Source organism: Oncorhynchus tshawytscha, linkage group LG26, assembly GCF_018296145.1.
Source record: "Oncorhynchus tshawytscha isolate Ot180627B linkage group LG26, Otsh_v2.0, whole genome shotgun sequence".
In the NCBI taxonomy this organism is placed as follows: domain Eukaryota; kingdom Metazoa; phylum Chordata; class Actinopteri; order Salmoniformes; family Salmonidae; genus Oncorhynchus; species Oncorhynchus tshawytscha.
The window spans coordinates 23,088,891-23,103,817 of record NC_056454.1 but is presented as its reverse complement, the minus strand read 5'-3'; the positions used below and the strand labels follow the sequence as shown (position 1 = coordinate 23,103,817).

Below are 14,927 nucleotides of genomic sequence, written 5' to 3'. Positions count from 1 at the left end.
TTCTGTTATAACAACCCATAACCCCTAACCCAGTCCATTCTGTTATAACAACCCTAACTCAGTCCATTCTGTTATAACAACCCTAACCCAGTCCATAAAACTACCCTAACCCAGTCCATATAACAACCCTAACCCAGTCCATTCTGTTATAACAACCCTAACCCAGTCCATTCTGTTATAACAACCCCAACCCAGTCCATTGTGTTATAACAACCCTAACCCAGTCCATTCTGTTATAACAACCCTAACCCAGTCCATATAACAAACCTAACCCAGTCCATTCTGTTATAACAACCCTAACCCAGTCCATAAAACTACCCTAACCCAGTCCATATAACAACCCTAACCCAGTCCATTCTGTTATAACAACCCTAACCCAGTCCATTCTGTTATAACAACCCTAACCCAGTCCATTCTGTTATAACAACCCTAACCCAGTCCATTCTGTTATAACAACCCTAACCCAGTCCATTCTGTTATAACAACCCTAACCCAGTCCATTCTGTTATAACAACCCTAACCCAGTCCATTCTGTTATAACAACCCTAACCCAGTCCATATAAACAACCCTAACCCAGTCCATATAACAACCCTAACCCAGTCCATTCTGTTATAACAACCCTAACCCAGTCCATTCTGTTATAACAACCCTAACCCAGTCCATTCTGTTATAACAACCCTAACCCAGTCCATTCTGTTATAACAACCCTAACTGCAGTCCATTCTGTTATAACAACCCTAACCCAGTCCATTCTGTTATAACAACCCTAACCCAGTCCATTATGTTATAACAACCCTAACCCAGTCCATATAACAACCCTAACCCAGTCCATATAACAACCCAGAACCCAGTCCATTCTGTTATAACAACCCTAACCCAGTCCATTCTGTTATAACAACCCTAACCCAGTCCATTCTGTTATAACAACCCTAACCCAGTCCATTCTGTTATAACAACCCTAACCCAGTCCATATAACAACCCTTCAGTCCATATAACAACCCTAACCCAGTCCATTATGTTATAACAACCCTAACCCAGTCCATTCTGTTATAACAACCCATAACCCAGTCCATTCTGTTATAACAACCCTAACCCAGTCCATTCTGTTATAACAACCCTAACCCAGTCCATTCTGTTATAACAACCCTAACCCAGTCCATTCTGTTATAACAACCCTAACCCAGTCCATTCTTTTATAACAACCCTAACCCAGTCCATTCTGTTATCACAACCCTAACCCAGTCCATTCTGTTATAACAACCCTAACCCAGTCCATTCTGTTATAACAACCCTAACCCAGTCCATTCTGTTATAACAACCCTAACCCAGTCCATTCTGTTATAACAACCCTAACCCAGTCCATTCTGTTATCACAACCCTAACCCAGTCCATATAACAACCCTAACCCAGTCCATATAACAACCTTAACCCAGTCCATTCTGTTTTAACGGAACAGAGTCAAGACTGCAGTAGTACCTAAAGACAGTGAAGGATTTCATTAGAATTTGTAGGTCCCCAATTGAAAGCTGGAATTCTTAATGGTGAAACTGCCACGTCTGTTCGTGAAATATTACAACGATCAAGAAGTTACTGTAAACAACACCGTCCCCCCCCCGTCCCTCTGACATCATTGAACAGATGATGCACGACGCTTCTATGTTCATTTTCTATGTTTTGTATTTCTTTGTTGTTTTGGCCAGGTGTGGTTCTCAATCAGAGGCAGCTGTCTATCGTTGTCCCTGATTGAGAACCATAATAAGATACAGTGGGGCAAAAAAAGTATTTAGTCAGCCACCAATTGTGCAAGTTCTCCCAATTGGTGTCTGACTAAATACTTTTTTGCCCCACTGTAGTATACATTAAGGCTTCATAAAGCATACATTAAGGCTTCATATAGTATACATTAAGGCTTCATATAGTATACATTAAGGCTTCATATAGTATACATTAAGGCTTCATAAAGCATAAACCATACATTAAGGCTTCATATAGTATACATTAAGGCTTCATATAGTATACATTAAGGCTTCATAAACCATACATTAAGGCTTCATATAGTATACATTAAGGCTTCATATAGTATACATTAAGGCTTCATAAAGCATAAAGCATACATTAAGACTTCATATAGTATACATTAAGGCTTCATATAGTATACATTAAGGCTTCATATAGTATACATTAAGGCTTCATATAGTATACATTAAGGCTTCATATAGTATACATTAAGGCTTCATATAGTATACATTAAGGCTTCATAAACCATACATTAAGGCTTCATAAAGCATACATTAAGGCCTCAAAGCATACATTAAGGCTTCATATAGTATACATTAAGGCTTCATATAGTATACATTAAGGCTTCATATAGTATACATTAAGGCTTCATATAGTATACATTAAGGCTTCATAAAACATACATTAAGGCCTCAAAGCATACATTAAGGCCTCATAAAGTATACATTAAGGCTTCATATAGTATACATTAAGGCTTCATAAAGCATAAAGCATACATTAAGACTTCATATAGTATACATTAAGGCTTCATAAAGCATAAAGCATACATTAAGACTTCATAAAGCATACATTAAGGCTTCATAAACCATACATTAAGGCTTCATAAAGCATTCATTAAGGCTTCATAAAGCATACATTAAGGCTTCATAAAGCATTCCTTGATGCATCTTAAGTACTTCATAAAAAAACATCTAAAATCCTACGTCATAATCTATAAATGGTGCATAGTGTTATGTCACCCTACAGTGGGAATGTCCCCCTTTAGACACACACGGTACTCACGTCTGTTTCCATCCTCGTCAAACTCATCCATGTCCTCAGCCTGTGTGATCCAGTCCATGTATCCAGACAGGTCCTCCTCCATCTGCTGCTTCTCCCTCAGCTTCTGGAAGTCCCCTCGCGCCTGGGCCTTCTCTCTCTCCTTGGAGAACTCTCTGTAGGATCATAACACATAATGTCAGGCACGTACACACACACACACGTACCAATACACACGCAGTAGCACACACAAACTAGAACACACACACTAATACACACGCACTAGTACACACACACTAGTACACACACACTAGAACACACACACACGCACTAGTACATACAAACTAATACACACGCACTAGTACATACAGACTAATACGCACGCACTAGTACATACAAACTAACACACACGCACTAGTACATACAAACTAATACACACACACACACTAGTACACACACGCACTAGTACATACAAACTAATACACATGCACTAGTACATACAAACTAACACACACGCACTAGTACATACAAACTAATACACACACACTACTACACACACACACACACTAGTACACACGCACTAGTACATACAAACTAACACACACGCACTAGTACATACAAACTAATACACACACACACTAGTACATACAAACTAATACACACGCACGCTAGTACACACACACACTAGTACACACATGCACTAGTACACACACACACTAGTACATACAAACTAATACACACGCACTTGTACACACACACACTAGTACACACACACGCACTAGTACACACACACACACACACACACACACACACACACACACACACACACACTAGTACACACACACACACACACACTAGTACACACACTAGTACACACACACACACACACACACACTAGTACACACACACACACTAGTACACACACACACACACTAGTACACACACACACTAGTACACACACACACACACACGCACTAGTACACACACACACACTAGTACACACACACACACACACACACACACACTAGTACACACACACACTAGTACATACAAACTAATACAAACACTAGTACACACGCACTAGTACATACAAATCTAATACACACGTACTAGTACACACACACACACACACACACACACACACACCACACACACACACATACACGCACTAGAGAGCCTTTATTTTCTATGGTAGAGTAGGTCAGGGCGTGACTGGGGGGTTAGTCTAGTTTATATTTTCCATGTGGGGTTCTAGGTTGTTTTTTCCATATTGGGGTGTTTGGTATGATTCCCAATTAGAGGCATCTGGCTATCGTTGTCTCTAATTGGGGATCATACTTAAGTAGCATGTTTTCCACCTGTAGGTTATGGGATATTGTTTATGTTTTGAGTTAGTGGTGTAGGCATGGTTTTGTGGTTTGTTAGTTTATTATTTAGTCTTAGGCTAAAGTTTCACTTCTTTAATTAAATTATGTGGAACTCATCGCCTTGGTCCGACATTCATTATAACGAACGTGACATGGGACATACACAAAATAGTCCAAATTGGTGAAGTGAAAAATATATTTTTGAAAAAAATTGAAACAGAGAAGAAACAGATGGAGAAACAGATGGAGAAACAGATGAGAAACAGATGGAGAAACAGATGGAGAAACAGATGGAGAAACAGAGAAGAAACAAATGGAGAAACAGATGCAGAAACAGATGGAGAAACAGATGGAGAAACAGATGGAGAAACAGATGAGAAACAGAGGAGAAACAGATGGAGAAACAGATGCAGAAACAGATGGAGAAACAGATGGAGAAACAGATGGAGAAACAGAGAAGAAACAGAGGAGAAACAGATGGAGAAACAGAGAAGAAACAGATGGAGAAACAGAGAAGAAACAGAGGAGAAACAGATGTAGAAACAGATGGAGAAACAGATGGAGAAACAGATGGAGAAACAGATGGAGAAACAGATGGAGAAACAGAGAAGAAACAGAGGAGAAACAGATGGAGAAACAGATGGAGAAACAGAGAAGAAACAGAGAAGAAACAAATTGTATTCACCCCCTTTGCTATGAAGCCCCTAAATAAGATCTGGTGCAACCAATTACCTTCAGAATTCACAAAATTAGTTAAATAAAGTCCACCTGTGTGCAATCTAATCACATGATCCGTCACATGATCTCAGTGTATATACACCTGTTCTGAAAGGCACCAGAGTCTGCAACACCACTAAGCAAGGGACACCACCAAGGAAGTGGCACCATGAAGACCAAGAAGCTCTCCAAACAGGTCAGGGACAAAGTTGTGGAGAAGTACAGATCAGGGTTGGGTTATAAAATAATATCTGAAACTTTGAACATCCCAGGGAGCACCATTAAATCCATTATTAAACAATGGAAAGAATATGGCACCACAACAAACCTGCCAAGTGAGAGAAGCCCACCAAAACTCACAGACCAGGCAATGAGGGCATTAATCAGAGGCAACAAAGAGACCAAAGATAACCCTGAAGGAGCTGCAAAGCTCCACAGCGGAGATGGGAGTATCTGTCCATAGGACCACTTTAAGTCGTACAATCCACAGAGCTGGGATTTATGGAAGAGAGGCCAGAAAAAAAGCCATTGCTTTAACTTAAGGATGCCCCCCTTTCTATTCAATTTTCGCCTAAAATGACATGCCCAAATCGAACTGCCTGTAGCTCAGACCCTGAAGCAAGGATATGCATATTATTGGTACCATTTGAAAGGAAACACGTTGAGGTTTATGGAAATGTGAAAGGAATGTAGGAGAATATAACACAATAGATCTGGTAAAAGATAATACAAAGAATAAACCAACCGTTATTTTGTATTTTTCATTGTTCCATCATCGTTGAAATGCAAGAGAAAGGCCATAATGTAATTTTCCAGCCTAGGTGCAATATAAATGTTGGCCACTAGATGACAGCAGTGTATGTTGTAGACTGATCCAATGAACCATTGTAACGCTGTTCAAAATGTTGTATCAAGACTGCCCACATCTGCCTAATTTGTTTATTAATAACTTCTTATGTTCACAATTGTGCACTCTCCTCAAACAATAGCATGGTATTATTTCACTGTAATAGCTACTGTAAATTAGACAGTGCAGTTAGATTAACAAGAATTTAAGCTTTCTGCCAATATTTCTGCCAATATCAGATATGTCTATGTCCTGGAACATGTCCTGGAACATTTTCTAGTTACTGTAACGGTTTTCCTCCTCTTCTGAGGAGGAGTAGGAGAGATCGGACCAATATGCAGCGTGGTACTTGTCCATGTTAATATTTATTGAAACTGAACACGAAACAAAGAGAACGAACGAAAACTAAACAGTTCTGTCTGGTGCAGACACAGAGACAGAAAACAACTACCCACAACTCATAGTGGGAAAACAGGCTGCCTAAGTATGGTTCTCAATCAGAGACAACGATTGACAGCTGCCTCTGATTGGGAACCATACCAGGCCAAACACAGAAATATAATGCCCACCCCAACTCACGCCCTGACCAAACAGAGACATAAAAAAGGAACTAAGGTCAGGATGTGACACTTGACGACGTGACAGTTACTTACAACCTCATGCTAATCGCATTAGCCTATGTTAACTCAACCGTCCCGTGTAAGGGACACCAATCCCAAAGAAGATTTAAAGAAAAATATAAGCAAACATGCTTGGTGTTCGCCAAAAGGCATGTGGGAGAATCCCCAAACATATGAAGAAGGTACTCTGGTCAGATGAGACTAAAATTGAGATATTTGGCCATCAAGGAAAACGTTATGTCTGGGGTAAACCCAACACCTCTCATCACACCAAGAACACCATACCCACAGTGAGGCATGGTAGTGGCAGCATCATGCTGTGGGGATGGTTTTCATCGGCAGGGACTGGGGAACTGGTCAGAATTGAAGGAATGACGGATAAATACAGGGAAATTCTTGAGGGAAACCTGTTTCAGTCATCCAGAGATTTGAGACTGGGACGGAGGTTCACCTTCCAGCAGGACAATGACCCTAAGCATACTGGCTAAAGCAACACTTGAGTGGTTTATTAACTTTTTGGGGATAGGGGGCAGTATTTTCACTTTGGTTGAATTGCGTGCCCATAGTGAACTGCATCCTACTCTGTTCTAGATTGCTAATATATGCATATTATTGGATAGAAAACACTCTGAAGTTTCTAAAACTGTTTGAATTATGTCTGTGAGTATAACAGAACTCATAGGGCAGGCAATCTTCCAAACAGGAAGTGAAATTCTGAATGCGTGACTAATTTTATGTCATCGCCTCTTCCCTTCCAAATAAGATATGGATCTGTTAGCACTTCCTATGCCTTCCACTAGATGTCCTCATTCAGTAGAACGTGGAATGGAGCCTCTGGTGTGAACTTTGACCGAATGGGAGGGGAATGAGTCACTGTCCTGGCAGAAAGCAATTTCCCTGTTGCGCATTTGTCTGTGGGTGTCACCATCGTTCCATTTGGCTGCAGATGAAAATGTATGCTCCGGTTGGAACGTTATTGGATATATATGAAAATAACATCCTGAAGATTGATTCTCTACTTAGTTTGAACAGTTTATTCGACCTGGAATATAACTTTTTTGAAGTTTTCGTCCGAGTTCTCCTGGACCAGCGTCAGCTTTTGGGCACGTGAGCTGAAAGTGCTAGCAAATGCAGCTAATTGGACACTAGTATTGGACATTATGGAACAAAACAACGATATATTGTGGAACTAGGATTCCTTGCACTGCATTCTGATGAAAGATCATCAAAGGCAAGGGAATATTTATGATGTCATTTCGTATTTCTGTTGACTCCAACATAGCAGAGAAATATATTTACGTCTGAGCGCCGTCTCAGATTATTGCATGGTATGCTTTTTTCGTAAAGTTTTTAAAAAATCTGACACAGCGGTTGCATTAAGAACCAGTGTATCTTTAATTATATGTAGAACATGTATCTTTAGTCAATGTTTATGATGAGTATTTCTGTTATCTGGCGTAGCTTTCTATAATTCCTCCGGATATTTTGGAGGCATTTCTGAACATGGCGTCAATGTAAACCGAGATTTGTGGATATAAATATGCATATTATCGTACAAAACATAAATGTATTGTGTAACATGTCATATGAGTGTCATCTGATGAAGATTATCAAAAGGTTAGTGATTCATTTTATCTCAAATTCTGCTTTTGTGACTCTATCTTTGGCTGGGAAAAATGGCTGTGTTTTTTATTTTATTTGGTGGTGGTCTAACATACCACAGCTTGGTATGTTAGACCACCATATGTTGTGTTTTCGCTGTAAAACATTTAAAAATCGGACATGATGGGTAGATTAACAAGATGTTTATCTTTCATTTGCTGTATTGGACTTGTTAATGTGTTAAAGTTAAATATTTCTAAAGAATATTTTTGAATTCCCCGTGCCACCTTTTCAGCTGAATGGGGGCGGGGGGAGTTCCCCTAACTCCTCGCCATAACAGGTTTAGGGGAAACATGACATGTCTTGGAATGGCCTAGTCAAAGCCCAGACCTCAATCCATTTGAGAAGCTGTGGTATGACTCACACCCTGACTACACCGCTCGCGTTGCAAAATAAATTTAGAAATCTATATGATTCAATTATTGAACCCACACTGCTCGCGAACGAGTGTCTGCGATGCCAGGCGCTAAAATAGAAGTCAGTTCTATTTCTGACGCGGATTGCGCTGCAAGTCCTGCCTCTCCCATCTCCCCATTGGTTTATAGAAGTAGATACCCACATGCCGTCTCCTCATTGGTTATACCCACGTGGGTGATTGAAAGACTAACTGTGTTGTCTGCGTTGTGGTAATACTATGAAAGTTTAGATGCCAATCACCATATAGCCTGGAAGGAGGAGAGATGACTAGAAACGATTCGGTTGACCATTTTATGTGCGGATTAATTGTCGGAGTAGAGGATCTTGTGCATTTCAGGTAAAATAACAACTCAATGTTTATATCCCAGGACAATTAACTAGCAAAAACAAGCTAGCTAAATAGGAAAAATTAGCTAGCAAGTGCAAGCTAGCTAGCTAAATTGCCATAAATGTTTAATGCTTTTCGACCTGTCCCCAAATTAATGTGATTGGTTCAGAGTTTGTTTTGATACTTCAACGTGCGTGTCGTGATAGTGTTTGGTGTGGGGGGACAAAATAAATTTACGCACGCAGCCAGTTTGGGTTCCGTGTTAAAGATTGCTGTACACCAGCGGAACCCATCCAACTTGAAGGAGCTGGAGCAGTTTTTGCAAAAATCCCAGTGGTTAGATGTGCCAAGCTTATAGAGATACGTACCCCAAGAGACTTGCAGTTGCAATAGCTGCAAAATGTGCCTCTACAAAGTATTGACTTGAGGGGGTGAATAGTTATGCACGTTCAAGTTCTCCGTTTTTAAAAAATCTTATTTCTTGTTTGTTTCCCAATAAAAAATATTTAGCATCTTCAAAGTGGTAGGCATGTTGTGTAAATCAAATGATACAAACCCCCCAAAAAACTATTTTAATTCCAGGTTGTAAGGCAACAAAATAATACACACACTAATACACACACACTAATACATACACTAATACACACACACTAATACACACACACTAATACACATACACTAATACACACACACTAATACACACACACACTAATACACACACACTAATACACACACACTAATACACACACTAATACACACACTAATACACACACACTAATACACACACTAATACACACACACTAGTACACACACTAATACACACACACTAGTACACACACTAATACACACACACTAGTACACACACTAATACACACACTAGTACACACACACTAGTACACACACTAATACACACACTAATACACACACACACACACTAGTATACACACACACTAGTACACACACACACACACACTAGTACACACACACAAATACACACACACACACAATACACACACACACACACACACAGTACACACACACAATAGTACACACACACACACACTAGTACACACACACACACACACACACACACTAGTACACACACACACACACTAGTACACACACACACACAGTACACACACACACACACACACACAAATACACACGTACACACACACACACACACACACACACACACACACACACACACAATACACACACACACACACACACAAGTACACACACACACACACACACACACACACACACACACATACACACACACACACACACACACACCGCACTAATACACACACTAGTACACAAACACAATACACACACACTAATACACACACTAATACACACACACACTAATACACACACACTAATACACACACACACACACACACACACACACAATACACACAATACACACTCACTAATACACACACAAATACACAGCACTAATACACACACAAACACACACACACAAATACACACGCACTAATACACACATGAACACACTCACTAATACACACACTAATACACACACACACACACTAGTACATGCGCACTAATACACACACGCACTAATACACACACGAACACACACACTAATACACAGCACTAATACACACACAAATACACAGCACTAATACACACACGAACACACACACACTAATACACACACGAACACACTCACTAATACACACACACTAATACACACAATCTAGTAAACACCCCCTTGGCCTCTATCTCCTTAAAGAATTCTCACACAGAGAACACACATAGAAGGCACACACACACACACACACACCCACACACAGAGTCGTGATACTCACCCACTCAACACACCCAAAACCAGGTTGAGGACGAAGAAGGAGCCAAAAACCACCAGACTGACAAAGTAAACCCAGGGCATCTCAAACCCGATGGCATCATTCATCTAGTGGAAGAAGAAGAATTTGGAGAAACAGAAAATAAACAGAATGAGAAATAGAGAAGAAACAGATGGAGAAACAGATGGAGAAACAGATGGAGAAACAGAAGACATAGATGGAGAAACAGAAGAAATAGATGGAGAAACAGATGGAGGAACAGATGGAGAAACAGAGAAGAAACAGATGAAGAAACAGATGGAGAAACAGAAGAAATAGATGGAGAAACAGATGGAGGAACAGATGGAGAAACAGATGGAGAAACAGATGGAGAAACAGAGAAGAAACAGATGGAGAAACAGATGGAGAAACAGATGGAGAAACAGAAGAAACAGAAGAAACAGAAGAAACAGAAAAACAGATGGAGAAACAGATGGAGAAACAGAAATAGAGAAGAAACAGAGAAGAAACAGAAGAAATAGATGGAGAAACAGATGGAGAAACAGATGGAGAAACAGAAGAAACAGATGGAGAAACAGATGGAGGAACAGATGGAGAAACAGATGAGAAACAGAATGAGAAATAGAGAAGAAACAGAGAAGAAACAGAAGAAATAGATGGAGAAACAGAAGAAATAGATGGAGAAACAGATGGAGAAACAGATGGAGAAACAGATGGAGAAACAGATGAGAAACAGATGGAGAAACAGATGGAGATGGAACAGATGGAGAAACAGAAACAGATGGAGAAACAGATGGAGAAACAGAGGAGAAACAGATGGAGAAACAGATGGAGAAACAGATGGAGAAACAGATGGAGAAACAGATGGAGAAACAGATGGAGAAACAGAAGAAATAGATGGAGAAACAGATGAAGAAACAGATGGAGAAACAGATGGAGAAACAGAAGAAATAGATGGAGAAACAGATGGAGAAACAGATTGAGAAACAGAGAATTAAGAAAGACATATCCTCAAAGTAATACAGTGATGTAGCATCATAGTAGAGTAGACTACAGTACAGTACAATAGAATACAGTACAGTAGATTACAGTAGAGTACGGTAAAGTAGTGTAGAATAATGTAGAGTACAGTAGATTACAGTAGAGTACGGTAAAGTAGTGTAGAATAATGTAGAGTACAGTAGATTACAGTAGAGTACGGTAAAGTAGTGTAGAATAATGTAGAGTAGAATACAGTAGAGTACAGTAGAATACAGTAGAGTACAGTAGAACACAGTAGAGTACAGTAGAATACAGTAGAACACAGTAGAGTACAGTAAAGTAGAGTACAGCAATTACTTTTACATTTGTACCAAATATGTTGTCTTACGAAATGCTGATTGTTGGCCTGCCAAGGTTAAATGTACAGTTGAAGTCGAAAGTTTACATGTACCTTAGCCAAATACATTTAAACTCAATTCCTGATATTTAATCCCAGTAAAAATGCCATGTTTTAGGTCAGTTAAAGTGACCACTTTATTTTAAGAATGTGAAATGTCAGAATAATAGTAGAGAGAATGATTTATTTAGCTTTTATTTCTTTAATCACATTCCCAGTGGTTCAGAACAGTTCTATTTTTGTTTCATCAGACCAGAGGACATTTCTCCAAAAAGTACGATCTCTGTCCCCATGTGCAGTTGCAAACCGTAGTCTGGATTTTTTATGGCGGTTTTGGAGCAGTGGCTTCCTCCTTGCTGAGCTGCCTTTCAGGTTATGTCGATACAGGACTCGTTTTACTGTGGATATAGATACTTTTGTACCTGTTTCCTCCTGCAGCTTCACAAGGTCCTTTGCTGTTGTTCTGGGATTGATTTGCACTTTTCACACCAAAGTGCGTTCATCTCTAGGAGACAGAACGCGTCTTCTTCCTGATCGGTATGACGGCTGCGTGGTCCCATGGTGTTTATACTTTTTTTTACTATTGTTTGTCCAGATGAACGTGGTACCTTCAGGTGTTTGGAAATTGCTCCCAAGGATGAACCAGATATGAGGAGGTCTACAATGTCTTTTTGAGGTTTTTGCAGATTTTTTTTTACCATGATGTCAAGCAAAGAGGCACTGAGTTTGAAAATAGGCCTTGAAATATATCCACAGGCAAACCTACAATTTACTCAAATGATGTCAATTAGCCTATCAGAAGCTTCTAAAACAATGACATAATTTTCAGGTTATTTTCCAAGCTGTACATTTGACTTATTACCCAGTAGAGTACAGTAGAGTTGTTACCCAGTAGAGTACAGTAGAGTTGTTACCCAGTAGAGTACAGTAGAGTTGTTACCCAGTAGAGTACAGTAGAGTTGTTACCCAGTAGAGTACAGTGTAATTCTTACCCAGTAGAGTACAGTAGAGTTGTTACCCAGTAGAGTACAGTATAATTCTTACCTAGTAGAGTACAGTAGAGTTGTTACCCAGTAGAGTACAGTAGAGTTGTTACCCAGTAGAGTACAGTGTAATTCTTACCCAGTAGAGTACAGTAGAGTCGTTACCCAGTAGAGTACAGTAGAGTTGTTACCCAGTAGAGTACAGTAGAGTTGTTACCCAGTAGAGTACAGTAGAGTTGTTACCCAGTAGAGTACAGTAGAGTTGTTACCCAGTAGAGAACAGTATAAATCTTATCCAGTAGAGTACAGTAGAGTTGTTACCCAGTAGAGAACAGTATAAATCTTATCCAGTAGAGTACAGTAGAGTCGTTACCCAGTAGAGTACAGTAGAGTCGTTACCCAGTAGAGTACAGTAGAGTCGTTACCCAGTAGAGTACAGTAGAGTTGTTACCCAGTAGAGTACAGTAGAGTTGTTACCCAGTAGAGTACAGTAGAGTTGTTACCCAGTAGAGTACAGTAGAGTTGTTACCCAGTAGAGTACAGTAGAGTTGTTACCCAGTAGAGAACAGTATAAATCTTATCCAGTAGAGTACAGTAGAGTTGTTACCCAGTAGAGAACAGTATAAATTTTATCCAGTAGAGTACAGTAGAGTTGTTACCCAGTAGAGAACAGTATAAATCTTATCCAGTAGAGTACAGTAGAGTCGTTACCCAGTAGAGTACAGTAGAGTCGTTACCCAGTAGAGAACAGTATAAATCTTATCCAGTAGAGTACAGTAGAGTTGTTACCCAGTAGAGAACAGTATAAATCTTATCCAGTAGAGTACAGTAGAGTTGTTACCCAGTAGAGAACAGTATAAATCTTATCCAGTAGAGTACAGTAGAGTCGTTACCCAGTAGAGAACAGTATAAATCTTATCCAGTAGAGTACAGTAGAGTTGTTACCCAGTAGAGAACAGTATAAATCTTATCCAGTAGAGTACAGTAGAGTTGTTACCCAGTAGAGTACAGTAGAGTTGTTACCCAGTAGAGTACAGTAGAGTTGTTACCCAGTAGAATACAGTAGAGTTGTTACCCAGTAGAGTACAGTAGAGTTGTTACCCAGTAGAGAACAGTATAAATCTTATCCAGTAGAGTACAGTAGAGTTGTTACCCAGTAGAGAACAGTATAAATCTTATCCAGTAGAGTACAGTAGAGTCGTTACCCAGTAGAGAACAGTATAAATCTTATCCAGTAGAGTACAGTAGAGTCGTTACCCAGTAGAGAACAGTATAAATCTTATCCAGTAGAGTACAGTAGAGTTGTTACCCAGTAGAGAACAGTATAAATCTTATCCAGTAGAGTACAGTAGAGTTGTTACCCAGTAGAGTACAGTAGAGTTGTTACCCAGTAGAGTACAGTAGAGTTGTTACCCAGTAGAGTACAGTAGAGTCGTTACCCAGTAGAGTACAGTAGAGTCGTTACCCAGTAGAGTACAGTAGAGTTGTTACCCAGTAGAGTACAGTAGAGTTGTTACCCAGTAGAGTACAGTAGAGTTGTTACCCAGTAGAGAACAGTATAAATCTTATCCAGTAGAGTACAGTAGAGTTGTTACCCAGTAGAGAACAGTATAAATCTTATCCAGTAGAGTACAGTAGAGTCGTTACCCAGTAGAGAACACTATAAATCTTATCCAGTAGAGTACAGTAGAGTTGTTACCCAGTAGAGAACACTATAAATCTTATCCAGTAGAGTACAGTAGAGTCGTTACCCAGTAGAGAACAGTATAATTCTTACCCAGTAGAGAACGTCGGTCCACCCCTCCATAGTGATACACTGGAACACCGTCAGCATAGCGAAGAAGAAATTGTCAAAGTTGGTGATTCCTCCGTTGGGTCCAGCCCACTTTCCTCGACACTCAGACCCGTTCACTACACACTGACGGCCGTGACCCGCAAACGCACAGACTATAAATGTATCAGTAGAGTACAGAGAACAGTATAATTCTTACAC

General features: G+C 39.8%; 1 protein-coding gene across 1 annotated transcript in view; it reads right to left on the bottom strand.

Moving 5' to 3' along the window:
• Positions 1–14,927, bottom strand: part of LOC121841031 (voltage-dependent L-type calcium channel subunit alpha-1F-like) — a 107,769-nt gene that overhangs the window by 39,767 nt on the left and 53,075 nt on the right. The window contains 3 exon segments of the mRNA XM_042306950.1: positions 2,802–2,953; positions 10,577–10,680; positions 14,712–14,927. The exon segment at positions 14,712–14,927 is cut by the window's right edge and continues 23 nt beyond it. Of these exon segments, the coding sequence (XP_042162884.1) occupies positions 2,802–2,953; positions 10,577–10,680; positions 14,712–14,927 (472 nt within the window).